The sequence below is a fragment of the Protopterus annectens genome, chromosome 7.part0 (assembly GCF_019279795.1).
Source record: "Protopterus annectens isolate FY-2018-M chromosome 7.part0, PAN1.0, whole genome shotgun sequence".
In the NCBI taxonomy this organism is placed as follows: domain Eukaryota; kingdom Metazoa; phylum Chordata; order Ceratodontiformes; family Protopteridae; genus Protopterus; species Protopterus annectens.
The window spans coordinates 466,965,032-466,984,689 of NC_056739.1; the positions used below are offsets into that span (position 1 = coordinate 466,965,032).

Consider the following 19,658-nt stretch of genomic DNA (forward strand, 5'->3'; position numbering starts at 1 on the left):
TGGAATGAACAGTGTGTATTAATTTTATGAAAGCACAAATAAGCAGCTGGACTGGTGTTCCATAACAGTTGTTAGTTGAAAGGGCACATTGTGTGTATGCTCCAAACCTGGCTATAAGAAAGCAAACTAAACTTTTAATAGTAAATATGCAATCCCACCAGCAGAATGAGTGGATTCTGACAAAACTGTGGCAGGAGGACAAAATAAAAGTGGGAGACAGCAGAGTTTTGTGGAGAATGATTGCTCATTGTACACAAAGCAGAAGAGGTGTAAATTCATCCCACTATTCAGGAACTGTTGAGAAGCAGGTATGAGATTCAAACTACTGTACCCAGATGTCTTCAAGTTATTCTTCCTGGAAGGCCAAAATCATTTTTTTGAAGAAGTACATGCTAAGGAGGAAATACAAATGTTTGTCCATCAAAAAGTGAGATGTGAAATGGGAAATTCAGCTGCTTGTTCTTCTGGTAATAAAGACTAGAGAGACTATACCTGTGAAACCTTTTCCAAGGCAGTACACTAAACATCAAAAGTGTGATGAGAGACTTAGGGACACAGGTGGACAGTGGTCTCACTTTCGATAACCACATTGCCACAACAGTCAGGAAGTCCTTCTATGTGGCACACCTCATCACTAAGGGCTTTTCATCCAGAAAAAAAGGAGGTCATTGTCCCACTGTACTCATCCCTTATTAGACCCATTATAGAGTATAATGCCTCATTTGGTATGTACCTCACAAGACATCTGCAACAGCTGGAAAGGCCACAGAAATACCTCACTAAAAGAATAACAGGCCTAAAGCAGATGCCATATGCTGACAGTCTAAAAAAAAAAAAAAAACTCCATGGGATATGGTCTACTCAGAGGCAATCTCTGCTTAACATACAAAGCCATGTCAAACCCTGAGCTGTTGGATATGCTCCACTTAAAGAAATCCCAATCCCTCATAGCCACATGCTCCAGGGATCTAAACCTTGTCATCACAATGAACAAAACATGCCAGAGGGATAGGTTCCTGACCCAGAGACTCCCCATACTCTGGAATAGACTGCCCATACATGTCAAGCAAAGCGCCTCCTTGGCCCTCTTCAAAAGGAGCCTTGATGATTGGATGGGAGATAGGAAATTCACCCCGGGGATCATGTCAGTCGCCCTGCTAGACAGAGGTCCAGAGAAGTAAATATTGTGGGGAGAAATATCCAGGGAATTGTTATGGCTAGGCTTGTATATGCCCTTGGGCCGATAGCCTAGTACCAACCTATGACCCACTGTTTCAGTGGAAAATGCTGGAGAGAGGGAAGAGAGCATTAGAGTTGACTAGAATTGACAGTATATTGGAAGTGAAGCAGATACATGATTTGGGAGATGGAGATGTGGTTTTACACTGCAATAATTATTTGTGAAATATGATGGGAGATGGAGATGTGGGATTATACTGCAATTATTTGTGAAATATGAAAGAACAAGAAAGTCTGGAAATACTGGACTTTTCAGAATTTGTTGGACTTGTAGGGGACTCTAAAGTATATGTCCTGCTTTGTCATTAATTTTTGGAAAAATGTTTTAGGGAGGAGAAGAGAGGGGAAACAGTTAAAACATTTTTTCTTAACCATAAATTAGTAAAATAGTACTATATTCTTTGCATGCTATAAAGTAAGGTTTTCTCATTTATTTTAAGTGTAATGGGGATTGTAAATAGGTGACGATGTTCTTTTTTCCTTTATCCCTTAACTTTCATTCAGTTTTAAGAATTGTAGACACTGCAGTGTAAAAGCCTGTTTAAAAGAGCACAATTGAAGACAAATTTAATTATTTCTGTCATTCTTGCAAGGGGAATTGACTGGATTTAAATGCCTTGGATTGCTTTCTCTTAAAGCTTGTTACTAAATCAAGTAAATGAAAAAGAATATTGAATATTATGTGGCTATTTTTCTAGCAAATGAATGTATGCTTAGTAGCAATTCTGTATCTGGCCTTCATGTCTCTATGGAGACAATCTGATAAAGAGAAATTGGTTACAGTCTGGAGAGTGATTGGCTGGGAAAAAAACAGAAAAGAGAAATTGACTAGGAGATAATGTTCTCTGAAAGCATTCAGGGGTTTTCCAAGCTGGGAGAGCTATAAAGATGAGACAAACCCAGTTAACACTTAGTAAGCACAGGCTACACCTTGCCATCTTAGCATGGATAACCTTTCTTTTAGTTTAACTCAAGTCTGAGAGTGTGGGACATTTTGTTTTTGTTAGGAGGGTAAAACTTCAATATTTGAAGATGTGCATATTTTTGTCTGTTAGCATTAATAGGCTTTAGGAGGGTATTGGGGGCTTGTCTTTTTGTTTTGAAGGCTTTCAATAAAACAAAGTTTTGCAGGATATGACAAGAAAATAAATATATAAAAGTTCAACCTGCCAAACAGTGTATGCATGTAACACACACAAGCTGGAACTAGACATCTAACAAAGATGTTATACATAAAAATGAGAATACTAGCTTTTTAATACAGTGATGCTTTCTGTGATGTCTTTAAATGGTCTCACAGGTAAATGCAAAAAAGAAAGAATAGTGAACTATATTAAAAGCGTAGGGTGCACATAGCTATGTTGCAGGAGACACACTTGGAAAGAACTGAACGTGAATTTTATACAGATGTTTTCATGGTGGTTATTCAGTGGCATGTCTGGGACAAAGGAAAAGAGAAGTACTTATAATAATTGCAAGAGGTGCTCCAATAGTGATAGTAAGGGAGGAGGATTACTCTGGCATGTATTTATATTCCACCTAAAACTGCTGTAATGGAGCATAAGAAAATTCTGGGAGAAATTAGTTTTTAGCAAGGAATATTACTTATAGGTGGGGAGTAGAAATTGATTTGTAGCAGTGAATGTGTCTGGGAGGCCCAGAAGGGAAAGCATAACAAAGGAGGGTAGATTTTTGAAGAAATATATGAAAATATTTGGTATGGAAGATGTGACTTCAGTAATAGGAGTTGGGAGTGAATTTACATATTCCCCACGATATAAAAAATGGGCTATGCTAGAGAGTTTGTTTCACTGGAACATGTGCATTTTATTGAAGGTCTTGATATGCACCCAGTAACTATTTTAGATCATGCGCCAATAAAAACCAAAATAAAAACACAGGGTAATGAAATAAAAATGCGGCACTGATGTTCTCCCACCTATCTGTTGAAAAGAGAGTAATTTAAGAAATGGGTAGTGGAGATTATTCAGGAGCTATTCAAGAGGATAGAAATTACTTTTTAAAATATAGCTAGGGAGTGGGATAAAATTAAAGTGATGTTTAAAAATGGGATGGAAATAAAATAAAGGGAGCTGTGGTTAAGAAGTAACCAGAATTATTTAGAGGGACTGACAAATGTTAAAGTATTGTGAAATAGGGGGAATCTCACAGAGCAAGAAGAGGATCAACTGCAGAATGCTAAGCAGAAAATAAAGGATTACTTTGATAATATATACCAGTTTAGGAAGATGGCTATTGAGCAACTTGTTTTTAATAACACTAGATCTCAAAAATCTTAGCACAACGACTCTGGCAGGAAAGTCGAAAGGGCTGTCACCAAGCTTAGGGCACCTGTAACAAGGAAGGTAACAAGATCCTGTAGAGGTATTGGAAATATTTTGGAAATTCTGTGAAGGTCTGTATAAAGTAGAGAAATAAGGAAATCAAGAAAAGGAACAAATGGAAATGCTTATGGAAGAATTAAGTATGTCAAGATTAGAGCTAGAGGACTCTGTATTACTGACGGTTAGGATAGGAAGAGATGAGATAAAAAATTGTGATGTATAAACAATCTACAGGAAAGTCCCTAGGAATAGATGTATTCCTGTGGAAGTTTGGAAGCTAGGAGGGAAAAAAACTGAAAAATCTAGAAGGTTATGTTTAACAGTATTTTAAGAGGAGTACCAATATTCTGGAGGAATGCAATGGTAGCTGTAATACCTAAAGAGGGTAAAAACTCCATCAGATCCAGCTTCATACAGGCCCATGTCAATACTAAACCATGATTATAAGGTGTTCCTGTCTACAATGGCTAAAAGAATGGCACAATTAATGCCAACATTGATAGATTTGGATGAGTGTGGTTTTGTGGAGGAAAGGTAAACATTTGACATTAACAGTCATTTTTCCACAGGGAAGGAGAATGTAAGAAAATATCATTGTTGTTCAGTCTCAGCGCAGAGAAAGCATTTAACAGAGTAGCCTGGGACTATATGGGCAAACCAATGGAAGCATTTGCATTTCCTGAAAAACTTCTAAGGTTGTTTAGGAGGAAATATGAGGGATTGGAGGGTAAAATTAAAGTGAAGTGGGGTCCTCTCTGATAATTTCTGTTTGAGCAGAGGAACCAGGCAGGTATTTTTCCCCTTGGTTATTTCCATTGTATTTAGAACCATTGGCAAAGATAATAAGGGAATCGGAAATTCAAGGATATATAATTGGTATGGTAGTCAAGAAAAGCTGGATGTATTTGCAGATCTGATTTTATACCTGACAAAACCAAAAAAAGACATTACAGTGTTGTGGAACATTTTTGAGACTGTTTCAGATCTTTTTGGGATACAAAATTAATGAAGCTAAAACAAAGGCAATAGCGGTAAATTATGTACCCACATATGAATTGGTTCAACAATATCAATACTAAACAAAAGATAATACAAAAACTGAGAAAATGGAAGCTTTGATATATGCATAGTAAGATACAAGCAATTAAAATGTTTAGTCCCATTAGTCTTATACACAGGTCAGCCATATTTTTATCAACCATAGGATAAGTTTTGTATAGCGGTTAATAAAGAGCTGGGAGACTTTATCTGGAAGGGGAAGATGGCAGGAATCTAGTGGGATAAGTGGAATCTTCCAGTAGAACAATGTGGATTGGGATTATCTGATTTTGAAGGGGCATTTTATAGCTACACGGTTAAGGCTCCTATACATAGCACAAGCAGAAAACTATAACTCAAAGTGGAAAGGGATGGTGAAATGGGGGGGGGGATCAAGAAACAAGGACAGACTGGGATTTTGGATGCAGACCTTTAAGGAGAATAACAATAGTTGTACAAAATATTATATCTATAAAGTAGCAGAAAGTATCATAGGATCTAGGCCATCACGGGAATGGAGATTCTGCCGATATGGATGACTGTTGTATCTTTCGGCTTTTCCCGGTTAGGGGTCGCCACAGCGGAACTCCGGTCCGCTAATGATTGGCAGCAGATTTTTACGTACCGAGTTGCCAGCCCTGACGTACAACCTTCAACGAAGGTATGACAATTCACGCATGTCTCCACACAGAAGACGCTTTAGCTGAGAATCGAACAGGACAACGTATTGCTGTGAGGCGACAATGCTACCGCAGCACCACCACCGCAGTATCCAATATGGATGACTGTATTATGGTTATAGACAATAGGCAAGAGGGAGCTGGAATTTAAAGGGGCCAAGGTATTGGGAGCAAATACCTAGAGAGGGAAAGAGAATGGGAAGAAGCCAAGAATTTATTTGGACCGCAGGTTAGAGATTGCCTTCCCTAGGAAAGATTGATATCAGAGTATAAGCAAGGAGAAAAAAATTAGGGGGAGTACTAAACAAAAGACCAGCACTGGTAGAATTTTTAGTAAAATCTAGAGCAGAAGCTGCAATTAAAGGAATAATTACACCATATACAGTATTGCACGATAACTATAAGAATCCGAGGAGGTTAGAAAGGACTGGGAAGAGAGAGTTTGGGTAAGTAATTCACAAAGAAACAATGGGAGGATATATGTACGTCTCCACACATGCAACAAAATCTAGAAGATGTAGGATTTTTGCTTGGAAATGTTTACTTGGATTATAAAAATATCTGAGTGGACTGTAGATAATTTTCCTCAGGTAGACAGCAAATGTTGGAGGTGTGATGGGGAAGAAAGAGGTAATTGGGAACATATTTTCAGGGACTGTGGTGAGTTGGCGGACTGTAAGGATTCCCTGCAGGATGCACTGATGGGGATGCTGGGTGAGCCGATTGGTGTGACTAGGGAGATGATTTTTCTGATCTCCGATACAGAGTTGGAATTGCCTAGACATGTTAAGGCCTTGCTGTGTTTAATTATGGTGGCTGCCAAAAAAGCAATTACTAGAAAATGGAAATAAAAATCTAAGTATTAGTGAGTATAGTAACAGATAAAACTGGAACTGAGATTTTTTAAAAAAAAGTGTAGGAGCATACTACATGGGAATAATGGGAATTTTGGGAACAGTACGTACAGGGGAGGAATGTGCTTTAAAAGAAGGCAAGACTTGAATGAGCAGTGTAATATTTGACTAAGAATGATTGAGTAGATTATAAGTGATGTAGAATTGCAACTCAGAGTGTCATTATGGTGTGTGATGTAAAATGTTTGCTACTGTTGGTGTGGTTTGTTTTAATTTGTATAAATTTGATTGTTTAATAAAGATGTTCCTTTAAAAAAGGGCAGGAATAATTTATGTAATGCTTAGGTTATATGATCTATAGTATTATATGTGAAATATAATGTTTGTAAACGTGAACTTAATACAGTTTGATTACTTTTATACAAATGTAAATTTGTTTGTCACAAGTGATGTCTATATTTTTAAACACCTTTATTGAATTATTTCCAAAAAAAAATGTACACATTCCAGTAGTCTATTCTATTTATCTGTAACCTTTTCAAGGAATAATTCCTCAGATCCAGGCATTGTTGGTCCCTCCCAATGTGCTGCTTATGTACCCTTTTCACCTTTAACATAAAGGTGCAGTGCACCTCTCGGACTTCTAATCTTGATTTTAAGAGTGTAACTGCTTCAGTTTCTAGGTATTTCATTTTTACCTACAACCCATGTGTCCTTGTAGCTTTTCTCTTAATTCCTTCCAGCAGCCTATCTCCCTCCTAATATGGACTTTAGAACTGCACGCAGTACTTTTGTTTTGCTATTCAGGGTCCTGGTCAGGGCACACCATCTGCTTGCTTTGTAAGTCTGTCCACCTGGGGAATAGGCCCAACATTCATGCATTTGTAGAGGGAACTGGAGAAGATTACGAGCCAGTAATAGGGAGATAACCATACATTGACAGTCAGATGTGAACACACCACTCATGTCTACAGATAATTTGAAGCATTGCCGTTAGTCTGTCTGTGGGATGTTGGTAGAAGCAGGAGACCCTGTTGCACGCATGAACTTAGTGAGGACTTCCTACTCATGAGCCTGCATTGAGGATCGAACAGTGTGATGCAGTAACACTAACTGCTGCTGCACTGGCACACCCTGTAGATATTTTCTTTCTTTTCCTCCTTGGTGACTAGTAAGCTTTTATTCCCCCATGCTTTTAGTGTTTCAGCTGTAATGGTGGTAAGAGCTGTCATGGGACCATTCTACTTGATGAGAGGAATTTTAAGCTCCAGCTTCTGTTTTTGCGAACAGTTGTACTTATTGCTGATACTAGGCCTACCTTCTGACACCAGGTTATTGCTTACAAAGATTTGTTCTAGCTATTGCATTGTACTACATAGTAGGATTTATTGTGCTGTTGGCATTTTACTTTTGAACCTACCCTGTCCGTCAGATAGATGAGGCCTAGCTGCAGCCACCCCCCCCCCCCCCCCCCAAGACTGACAAGTTGAGCTTGCCTACCTACTTGCATTCCTCTCCAGCTGGCATAATCCTGGCTTGCTGTTTGACTTTTTAGTTGACTGGTTTATGCTCTGGGCTTGATCCTTGTGGGCTATAGAGCCAACCACAAGATAAATTATATTTCTCCTCCATGATGGTTCCGCTTTGTAAGACACAGAATGTACGAAATTTTGTGCATTTGTGTTGTATTGTGACATACAAGATGTTTTTGTTACAGTAGTGCATGTGCAAGTGTGTCCTGTCCCATGCACAAGATGTAGGTCGTTTTAGTATGCTTGTGGAAAAGTTTCATCAAAATGGTTTGGTTACACATTGGTGGAAAATAACCTTTATTTCCAGAAATATGAATTATTCATACTGTGTTCAGTAGAAATTTGTTCTTTGTAAAAACAGGTATTTTCCTGTATGTTCTGCTGTTTTAGGCAGTAGTAACCAAAGAAATTTAAAATGTATTTTGTCTGTCAAGTCCCAGTGGGGCCAATGTCCAGCTTGTGGAGAGAGCAAAACAGTGCAATGCACCTAAGCCTCCTTGCAGTAGTTGCAGCCTTAATTATAGGCTAAAGACTTGTATGGTTACATAAGTGTGCAAACTGTATTGTAGTTAGACTAATATAACTTGCTCACTGTTGCAGTTGGCTGCTGGTTTCTGCATTCCTGTCCCGAGTCTGTACCCATGGCACTAGTTTTGTACAGTGAAGTTTGGTCTGATTCACTGGCCACATGGTTTTCAACGCTGCTGCTTTGCAGGCAGAAATCTTCCCTGCTTACTCTGACATCCTGGTGTGAAGTGTAAATGTGCATAGACTTGAAAATAGTTGTGCACTTGGAGAAGAACCTTTTTAAGAGAATCTTGAACGGAAGTTGTTTGTGTGTGGGGGGCAGGGGGTCAGCATTGCTTATAGCTGAAACTCTTTGGAAATCCTGGAAGGGAACTCTTGTGTCATCCACCCAAAGCATGTCACTTCCTAGCTCCTGCCCCTTCCTCTAAAGGTCAAGAGTCAGAACAGCAAGCATCACATATCCAACTTCACCATATCCTTGATCCAGCTTGGTGTCAGAGCAACACTAGGCTTCCCTGTAGGCTGTGGCTTGCGCTTTAGTGTTGATGGATGTAGTAGATTCGAAGTGGGAAAAGCCCTGAAGAAGAACAGGCTTCACATTTGAAAGGCAGGTTGAGTAAGACAGAAGTTGGTCAGTGTTTGTGAAACAGCTTGGCAAGTTGCCCTTCCAGGTTAGTATAAAGTTTGTATTTGTGACATGTTCTGCAAATTCTAAACAAATGTATTTTTTTAAGTTCTGCTTTAGCAATGAGAATCAGAAAACGTGGTGTTTACAGAAATTAAGTTTTGCTCTACATTTAACAAGTTTCCTGGAATGCAAAATGACAAGCTGCAGTGTCATTATTTTTAAGGTGATGTAACTACAGAGTTCTAAAGAGAAGTTTCTTGCTGCACATAGAACATTCTGCCTTTGCTTCACTATGATGAGTAATCACCATTACCCTTCGGCACTTTCAGCAAAAGATGAGAGAGTTCCACCTTCTTGGAGCAGCACTCATGTAGGTGCTATGTTTGAAATGCAGGTGAGGTAAAATGCCATTTGATACTTAGTTTGAGATATAATGCAGTGTTTTGCTGCTTGTAAATTTTTGTAAGTTTTAATTTGTTATAAAGTTGATTACAAACTAGATCTTTCAATGCCTCATCTTGCCTTCCGCAATACTTTTAGGAGGTTGCCTGTTGGAGCAGGGATAAAACCATCCTTTGCACATTGAGTCATAGGTATTTAAGAAAATCAGTGTTTTTAAGGACTAGAACTGTAATCTTGTTTTGTCATGTTTTCTGGGGAGTAATTTTTTGAAACTCTGAAACATTGTTAAGCGTTTGAGAATTTGAAGTATTTTTTCCTAGGGACTGTCCTTAAAACAGTCATCTGGAGTGCGGGGAGTGCCTTCTGTGTGGAGTCTGCATGTCCTTCCCGTGGTTGGGCGGGCGTTCAAAAGACATGTGTAAAGGGGCGTGCCTTCGCTGAAGGTTGAACGTCGAGCTGGCACCTCGGCGTTCGTGAAAATCTACTGCCAATCATTAGCGGACTGGAGTTCTGCTGTGGCGACCCCTAACCGGGAAAAGCCGAAAGACAACAACATATGGAAGCACAGTTTCAAAACAGTAAAACTGTAGATTCTACATGTTTTCAGGTTGTTATACATAACTGCACTGCTTTGAGTTACTAGGCAACACCGTCCATGTGCCTGCTGGGTATAGTTTTTTTTTTCCTGCAGAGCTGTGATGTCTGAGTGTATAAAGTAGTTTCCTTAATTTGCTGTCCTTTAATATTCAGTATGACAGGACAGTCATTAGTTTGTAAAGTATACAAAAAGTAGCTTGTGTTTTTCCTTGTTTTCATGTTACTCCTTAATCGGGTCAGAACAGAAAGAAATACTGATCTTACTGCAATAGATCAATCTCTAGGGTAGGGACTCTAGCACTAATCTGGATGCAGGATTCATATAGGGAGGGTTAGGAGAGAGGTATAGTGTACATCTGTATGGCATAGGGGCAGTGGTTGCACTAAACCTGAAGAATGGGATAATTTTTCATGGTGGAGATGGAGCAATAGGAAAATGAAGGGATGGCAGGGGAGACTTTTTAAGAGATAATAGTGGGAAGACTTGTTATTAAAGATTTATAAACCGAACTCAAGGCCGTGATTGAGGACAGAAGTAATTGTAATGGGGTGCTTTAACCATTTTACAATAAATACACAGAGTATCAATTTCAGTGGGCAGAGGACAACAGTAAAATTGCGACTAATGTTCCAGACCTAACTCTTAGAATTGAGAGAGGGGATTGTATTATGGGATAGGGCGGTAGCAGGTAATTGTGCTCATTCCATATTTAAGTTTGGTTCTTGTTGGGATGTAAGGAAGGAACAGATTGTATTATGGGAGAGGGCGGTAGCAGGTAATTGTGCTCATTCCATATTTAAGTTTGGTTCTTGTTGGGATGTGAGGAAGGAACAGAGGTGTAGACTTAGTGGTTGAATTTTGATTTATTTTACAGTAAAGTGGAGGTAGCATTGACATGATGGTGACTAAACTGTGGCAGTTTGTGGGAGGGATTTGAAAATCTTAGGGAGGGGCACCAGCCCTACCTTCCTTAAGTTTTGTGATTGGTACAGGTAACGCTGAAGACATTTTATATTTCTTTGCAGTTTGTTACTGTTCAGTAAAATTGCTAGGCCTGCATCACTGTTGCACAGTGGTGGTTTGGGAGAAGTGTAGAACATGGTGAGAAGCAGCTGGACGTTTGGCTAGAAGAAGGTAAAACAGAGCTGAAGAAAAGTTTTTGCTGTTAGAACTGTGAGGACATGAGGAAATGAACACATTCTTTTTCTTAAAACAATGAGAAGGCAGTTTAATCACATGGGACTGAGTAATTGGCAATGGAGAGAGATGAAGGGGGGAGATGGCAAATGCTGTTGGAGTGAGAACCTATGGAGCCCCTGTATCTTATTTGTTTACACTTTTAAAGAGCAGTTAAAAAGTACTCTTAGGCTTTTTGGCTAAGCTATAGAGCTTTTCCTTTAATTGTTTATATAAGAGGACTGGAGGGCTGCTACATTGTTGCTACTTTAGGAGTTGTCCAGAATTGGAGCTATCCAGTTACAAGCCATTAAGTGGCATGATTGTGAAAGTGATGATGGGCATTCTGTGTAGAGGTCTGGTTACATTTGTATCCAACGTTTTTGCAGGTGAGCAGTAAAAAAAAAAAAAAATCTTTACAAGCAGACATTATCATCTGATGAGGTTTAACTTGGTCACAGTTAAAATAAAAAGATGCTGGTGAATATGGTGGTTTTGTTTCAGCAATGAGATTTATTTAACAGCGTTCCACAGAGAGGCAAAAGGGAAGGTTAAAAATGAGTTGAACCCATATTAATAAAGTAAGGTAAAAAGAACCTGTCAGGCAAGGAGCAAAAATTCTAACTAGAGCAGAGTTGCCTGGTAAGAAATTAACTGGTTTTGTTGCAGGAATCTGTATTGGGAATAGTCCTTTCAGCTTTCATTATTTGTAACTGGCTTGATCCAGTTTAGGATTGTAGAGGAGCTGAATTGTGTCTTGGCATTTAAGAGAGTCCAAGGAAGCAAAACTAATCCTAGATGTCACATCACTCTGTCAGACATATGTACATCTGTGGTGATATGGACTGCCACTTTACCTAATGACATGGATTTGTGCTGGGGAGGAGAGAACAGCACCTGGCAGGGAGGATACATAGAACTCGATCTATAGGTACCCCATACAATAAAACGTTGAGATAGCAACACTGATGATTTGTTTAGTATGTTCATGTAAGGTAAGCAGACCATTGTAAAGCAAGCTCAGTCTGTTTGCTGACTACTGAAACTGGTGATGGGGATAGTATAGCATATAAATCCATAGCACTAAAACACGCATGTAGACAGATGTTTTGCACCTATGGCTTGATATTTAGTGCATTGATACTTTGGTGGAGGGGGTGATAGTTTGAAATTTAGGGAGAGTGGTTGCAGAGAAGCTGCAGAAATTAGTCTGTACATCTAAAGCATGTCGTGCAACACAGTGTGAATAGGCTATGATGAAAGAACCCCAGTAGTGTTGGCATGGTGACACTGGACTGGAGTGGAGGGGTCGCAGTTATTCTTCTTCCTGCGGATGATGGTGGTAATGTCAGAATGGAACACAGTGTACAGAAAAAACATCCATCTGAATGCAGAGAAGGAACCAATTAGATGAACCAACATTATCTTCAGGGAGCAGGGGAAGGTTGCGGTTGCTGTACCAAGGGCGGTTAAAGATACTGACCAGTGTATGGTTGGGAGAAAGTAAAGGGGGTGTAGTTTGATGTGGGACTGTCTTTGCAGATGACGTTTGGAGAGAATGGGGTTCTTTTGTGAAGATATATATTTTTTTAAGTTTGAATATTAAATTCCAAGTACCTTTTCAGTGTGTAATGACACCCTGTAAACTATGCCATTTTTCCATTCTGTGTCTTTACATAACATTCTTCAGCTTCTATACCATACCAGCATTGTTTTCCTCAAGTACACCTGTATTTCTTGGAACTGAATCTCCACTTTTTCTGTCAGTCCATACTGATAGCCTTGAGATCTGTTAATACAATCCCATTTGTATACTGCTCTCCCAGTTCTTTGCTTCTAAAGAGTTGTATGAGTTTCCATGTCTTGCATGATGTTTATAGTGATCCCACTGAAGAGCCCAGGTCCAAGTATGAACTCCTGTGATACTAATTACGCCCTTTCTTGTTTTCCCTCTTCTGCCATCTGACCAGTTTCCTACCCACTTCGTTTTCTACTCTACCATCACCTACTTTAGCTGCCTTATTAGGTTGTCTGCAAAGACCTTGCTGTGAAAAATAAGTACATGAGAGGAACCGGCTACTAAATGTTTCTGTAGTCATCCAGTCATTGCCCTAGGTTTATTTCCTTTGGGATCTTTGGCTCTACATCCAAGTTTTCTGCTTTACTGGTGGTTGTTAGCCTCTAAAATCTGAATTTTTTGTTTTTTTCTAGGTTATTCCTTGTAACTGAGGTCAGACTTGATCTATAGACCCCCAGGCAGTATTTCCATTTGAGTAGAGGACACTAAATTTGTGAATTGTCTGCATGGCTTTTTCCATTGTCCAGCATTCGATTGAATGGTTCATTCAGAGGATCGGGGAGAACTCTGAGCAGCAAAAGTTTAATTGGGAAACTATTACTGTAAAGTCAGTACGTATATTTGGGCACACTTAAGTTAATGCTGTCTTGCCTTTACCCTTGTAATTTGAATACATCAGATATTTATAGATGCAGCCTATTCTGGTTTTTACCTCCCATGCAGAAGGTACAAGGTTCAATGCTGATCTTTGACCAGTGCCTATTTGGAGTTTGTATGCTCCACCTGTGTGTGTGTGAGATCCCTCCCACCTCTGAGAAACATGAGGAAGTGTTCAGGCTTGACTAAGAATAGAGCTGTGGACAGCAGCACAGACACCTTATTAGCACCCTATTGGGGGGGGGGCTCAAATAGACCAACCCCTATGGCAGGGCTAGCCACTCAAAGGTGTAAAATATGGCTCTAGGTGATCTGGTCATGCTGATCAATGTCTCCAAAATGGGTAGGTATGAGTGTTTACCAGTTATAAGTGGGTTGAAGACCTTGCCTATTACAACTTATGCCATGGAACTATGGGAGATGTACCCCCTGTGGCCAATGTGTGACTGCTGTAAAGCTCAGCAGCCCAGGGTCAATAAGCTAATGGCTGGTGTCCAGTTGCCCAACTTGGGTTACCTGCGATGGCTCTGAGCAAAAGTTGGATGCAACACCAATCAACCAGCCAAACATGAGCTAAGAATTTGCAGTACTTGGTGTGTAGGTACACTGAGAGGTCGAGGCTTGGAATTGGATGACAAAATGGTAAGGAGGAAGATGGACATCGTCTGTATCCAGGAGACAAGATGGAAGTGTGGTGAGGCAAGTCTACTTGGCTTGGGATCCAGAATCTACTTCTTGGGAAGAAAGGCTAGAAATGGCATTGGGATTGATGAGAGGGAGAGACTTCAGAAGACAGTGACTGATGTCATCAGAATTGGTGACACTCATGGCAATCACTTCATTGTAGTGATAGGCTGAGATTATGAATACTGCTTATTCACCTCAGCAGGATTTTGATATTGAGGAAAAAGTGCATTCATACAGTAGTTGCAGGAACTACTAGATAAAGCAGGACAACAGGAATTGGTGTTGATAATGGGTGGCCTGAAGGCACATATTGGGACAGACAGGACAGGATTTGAGGAATGCCTGACTCCACATGTGTGGAGCAACAGGAACAAAGGAGAGGCCATTCTAGACTTCTGCCTGGCAAGTGGCTTAATGGTAGCCAGCACATGGTTCAGAAAGAGGCAGTCATATGATCACATACAAAAGTAGCCAACATGCAACTTGGGTAAACTTCCTTCTAGTGAGGAAAAGGGCACTGGAGTAGAATCAGTGATTGCCAAATCATCCCCAGTGAAAGTCAGCCCACAGCATAAATCACTGGTTGACACAATGGACTTCAGGCGATGGTCATAGAAGGCTGTATGGTCAACGGAGACTGGGCTGAAGATCTGGACGTTGAGTGGAAAGAAAGCACAACACTTTAAGGAATTACTCAGGGCACTAGCACCTCGAGAAGAGGAAGTAGATGGAGTAGAATGCCAGCACCTGGAAATATCATGTGTAAGGGCTACAGAACATATGATGTTAAGTCAGGTATGGAAATAAGGTACATAAGGAAAGCTGGTGGTGGAATGCAGAAGTCCAGGAAGCCATAAAAAGAAAGATGTGCATGAAAAAGTGGGAAAGAAGACATACCAGGCTAGGAAGGGAATACTGGTTGGCTAACAAAGTGGCTAAGAGGAGTTGCAGTAAGTAAAAAGGCATCCAAAGCACTTTACTGGTCTCTGAAAAGTCAGCAGAGCACAAAAACTGTATCAGGTTGCAAGGCAAAGATATAAAGATGACAGACACCCTTCATAAGGGATGCCAGCAAAGACCCACTTAACTGTCCACAGGATATCAAAGGCAGATAGGAGTACTTCCAGCTGCTTCTAAATGAAGAAAACCACACAGAAGCTGTACTACCCCAGACACAGCCTATGGTGAGAGAAGAGGAGCCCACCATAGAAGTAAGAATTGTACTAAGGAAACCAAAGTTGGGGAAAGCAGCAGGCTGAGGTCACAGAAGATATGATTTAAGATGTTAGGTGAGATAGGGGAGAAATGGCTCATAAGCGGTACTCCTAGCAGTATGGAGAGTTGAATCTCAGATGACTGGAGAATAAGCGTACTAGTGCAAGTGTTGGAAGAACAAAGGGGGACATACTCCTGTACTATCCACAGTTGTGTCTTACATTCCTGCCACATTGTATGAAAGTTCTGGCGAGGATGATAAATATGCAGATTAGAAGAAAGTAAGATGGGAAATGAGCAGTTTTGTTTCAGATCAGGTTGCAGCACAACCAAGAAAATGAGCAGTTTTGTTTCAAATCAGGTTGTAGTACAACCAACCTGATGTTTGCAGTGAGGCAGAAACTTGAAGATGCTAGAAATGAGAGGTCTGGTTTTTCCTGTACTTGGAGAAAGCATATGACAAGTTTCCAATTTGGGCAGTTCAGCTATGGTTCGAAGTCCCAAAAACATTTGTGGAACTAGTGCAAGCTGTGTACAGGAACCCAATGACTCAAGTGTGAAAGGTGTTTGATATTAGAAGGGTTCCCACTGGGAGTGGGTGTGCGTCAGGGTTCAGCTTTGAGCCTACTGCTGTTCATACTAGTGATGGACTACATTAGCAAACAGGTTGGAGAGGACATATCAACAAAGTGTCTGTATGCAAACGATGTGACATTACAGGCAGACTCTAAGCAAGAACTTCAGAAAGGGTAGGGGAATGGAATGCAAAAATTGAGGGCAGATGGGATGAAACGGATTACAGATAAGACAGGTGTAATGGCAGTAGATGGGGTGGTCAGAAGAAGCTGCGAATTGAGATAGAAAGGAAAATGCTGGAAAAGGTTAACAGCTTCAGGTGTCTGGGAGAGGTGGTTGAGAAGGGAAGCCTGATGTCAAAGCTAGAATTGGAGGGGCTGCAGCCGTCTGGTAGCGTCAGGGATAGTATTTGATAGAAGAATACCAAAGAAGCTTAAAAGTAAGGGATCCAAAACAGTGGTGTGACCAGTGATAAACTGTATAGTACAGAAACCTGAGCAGTCGAAGCTAGAGGTGATGGAGAGAAAGTGCTTGAGAAGGGTGGTAAAATGCACACTGTAGGACAGACGAAGAAAAGAGGATATAAGAGCCGAAGCAAAACTAGTTCCAGTTGCAGAAAAGGTCAGATAACAGATTACAGTGATTCAGGCATATGTGCAGGAAAGTAGACAATGTGATGAAAATTTGGAATAGACAGCAAGAGGAAACGAATGGCATCCTCAAAAAGGTGGATAGATTGTGTGGGAGAAGACCTGCAACAGTCGGACTAAAAGGTAGGAGTGGAATTGAATAGGTAGAGATGTCAACAAGTGATACAGCACCCTGAACCCATGTAGACCGTGTAGGGGGTTGAACTATTCTGATGTTACAGATTTTGTACACTGTAAATGTAATACTTCAGAAATGGCTTGGTGTCCTTACAATAAATTTGCACATTGCCTACACATCTTCAAAAAAAAACATTATATTGGGACACTTGACATGGGCAGAATGTTCTCTCAAAATTTAGTATGTGCATTGAGTTTACTGTGACATGTACCTACCTACCTCTATCCTTGTGTAGGAAATTTTAACTCCTGCATATCTGTGAAATTTTCTAGCTGAAGGTTAGAAATTCTCCTTCCCTAATTATGCTAGGAATTTGCTTGGAGTAAAGTTGCCCTTTCCGAGAATGTATTTTCTTTGAAAGAACCTGTCCAGTAAGAAAAGTAACAAAGCACATTTTGCTTGTCTAAATGAAGTGTAGCTGCTGTGTAAGTGGGGGTGGTGCAGATTTTCATGAACTCAAACTAAAGTGGTGGCATTGGTGGTTACTTGCAGTGGTGGTTACTTGATGGCCTCTAATGACAGCAACCTACAAGCTGCTATTACAAAAAAGTGTAGAATTAGCTGGCCCTAGTTTTGATACCTGTCCTTTCATTGTAGAGCAAGTACTATTAGTTGGCCATTTGTTGCTTACACTGTTATGCTTGTAAAAGCTTGAGTAATAAGTCACTTTGACTCTCTCTACGCAAGATCAAGTAGTGAGAGATGATAGCCATCACTCACATTGTTTGTGTCCAGATTTTAAAGCAGCAGTTTGAGTGATTGCAGATTTTGTAGTACTAGTCCTGTGTAGGAGCTTGGCATAGTACAGAAAATGCATTTCCTGGCATCTGTGTCAAGGCTATCCCTACTCTACTGGAAATGTAGCTCTCAAGGAGAGTTTAAAAACTATAGTAGTCTTTACTATGAATGCTGTTGGGGTGTAAATGGATGAATTTGTCTGTAGGTAGGGAAACCTCTAAAGCAAATTGATTTGTTGGGGATGAAATAATGGTAGCAGAAATTGAACAGTGACATGGACTGTGTCATCACATGGCCTGAAAGTCCAGCAATGTGGGAAAGCAGCAAATGGCTAACGGGTAATGTAGCGGGTAGGAAAAGTCTTTTGTTTACTGTAATGTGCTTGACCTGAAATGAAGTTGTGTGCGCAACACTGAAAAGGAGTCTTAACTTGGGGTCTGTACCAAGTGATTTAAAATTTAATGTTAACCTAGACTAGAGAAAATATGGGAGAGGAGCTTGTGGAATGAACCTTGAATTGACTGAGCCCAAGAAGGGGGCATCATTTTTCAAACAGTGTACAAGGACAAAATGATCTGCTTTTCACATGCTTTCCACATGTTGAGTGGTATGCTTGGCAGAAGTTTGGTTAGAAGCCATGAGGGTTCTGAATGATGTACAGGAAAGATGTTGTATACACGGTCATCCTATGCAGTGCACGTTTGTGTTAAGAACCAAACTGTAAGTACCAAACGACCTAAGTATACTTTAAGCAGGTGTGTGCAGGTTATTTGGGCCAAGTGTGATGTGACTAATCTTCTGAAGTATTTCTGGTGTGGCAGGATTATTCACTGAAAAGGATGGCAATGATGTGCTCTCCAGGCCTTCCTGGCATCCTCACTCTGTTGATCTTGGTAGAGAACTGGTGATATTAACTGTAAAAGCACACGCTCCCCATGCTGCATGAGTACTTTTGGTAATGAAGTCAGAAGCTGGATCAAATTTGCAGGAATTAAAAAAAAATAAATAATTTTTTTTTGTGAATCTGTGTTTTATTTTGCACTGAAGATGGAGAGTGCCCTTAAACTGAATTATTCAACTTGCGTAGTAACTTGCATTTTGCTTTGAATGTTAATGTGTTAACATTTTCTTTAAAGTAAAGAAGCAACAGCACACAAACTCAGAAGCCTAGCATTTTCACAAGTGTGGAAATGACATCACTAACCAAACCTGTGGCTTCTTCAGCTGCTGTTGGAAACTTCCAGAACCTGACCAGCTGCAGAAATGTGGTGTAGATTGTAACATGCACAGCGCAACACATACATTCTTGGAGATGAAGTTTGAACTTCTGTGAAGGAGACTGGGTTTTATGTTCCAAGATGGACAGAAACCATAGTAGGTCAGGCAGAGGTTTTTTTAGGCTGTTTCCATTATTGTGGTACAGACGTTCACACACAGGTTTGCATGCAGATGCACTCAGAAGAGCATGCATTGCAAGAAGAACAATGTATGAGGAGTGTGGGAGCCTTAGGCTTGCATTTTCTTCCTGCATAACCAGTGCTGTGAAGAATTTGAACCTGAACATGCACAAGTGGAGATCACCTGCTGTAATGTCATAAACACAACTCTTGCTCTTCATCAGGTAACTCTGCTGTGAAAATTCACCACAGATTTCATCCTGTCAGCTAATAAGAACCTTTCTATGTCATGCTAGAAATAAAGCCACTATCACCTTTTTTCTCTTTAGAATATACAGTGATTTTTCTCATCCGACATTCTACACATGGTGCCTTGCTTCTATATGTACTGCCTTTATGGGCACCCTTTGATTCTCCAGGCACTCTGCCATTGCAAAGTAGTATGCCGTATAATTTTTTTAAGTCTGTAAGCTTTCTCCTTGCCATGCAGTTGTCATTTTGCCCCTTCAGCTGTGTTATCCAAGACACTGTACATCTCCACACCCAGTCTGTTACTTAGTGATAGTGTGATAATATCTATGCTATTCCACAACTGACTCCCTTGTGTTTTTGCTTATATTTCGATGGATTGCTAGCTACTGTGCTTTATGAACCTACCTATATTCTGTACTTTCTAAAGAACACTAAACTTGCTCTTTTATTCAGATATTCTTGTTGATCTTTATATCTAACCATAAGCACT

General features: G+C 40.2%; 1 protein-coding gene across 10 annotated transcripts in view; it reads left to right on the forward strand.

Annotated features, from left to right (window-relative positions):
• LOC122806545 (lipoma-preferred partner homolog) overlaps nt 1–19,658 on the forward strand; it is a 1,343,214-nt gene that overhangs the window by 390,982 nt on the left and 932,574 nt on the right. For 6 of the 10 annotated variants that reach the window (XM_044077065.1, XM_044077061.1, XM_044077067.1 and 3 more), the window contains one exon: nt 9,068–9,238. The exons of 3 other annotated variants lie outside the window; for them this stretch is intronic. In XM_044077065.1, the coding sequence (XP_043933000.1) occupies nt 9,137–9,238 (102 nt within the window). In that variant the 5' untranslated portion in view covers nt 9,068–9,136. Of the gene's footprint in view, nt 1–8,697; nt 8,888–9,067; nt 9,239–19,658 lie in introns of those variants that run through there. One more of the 10 variants, XM_044077063.1, reaches the window with a different exon arrangement.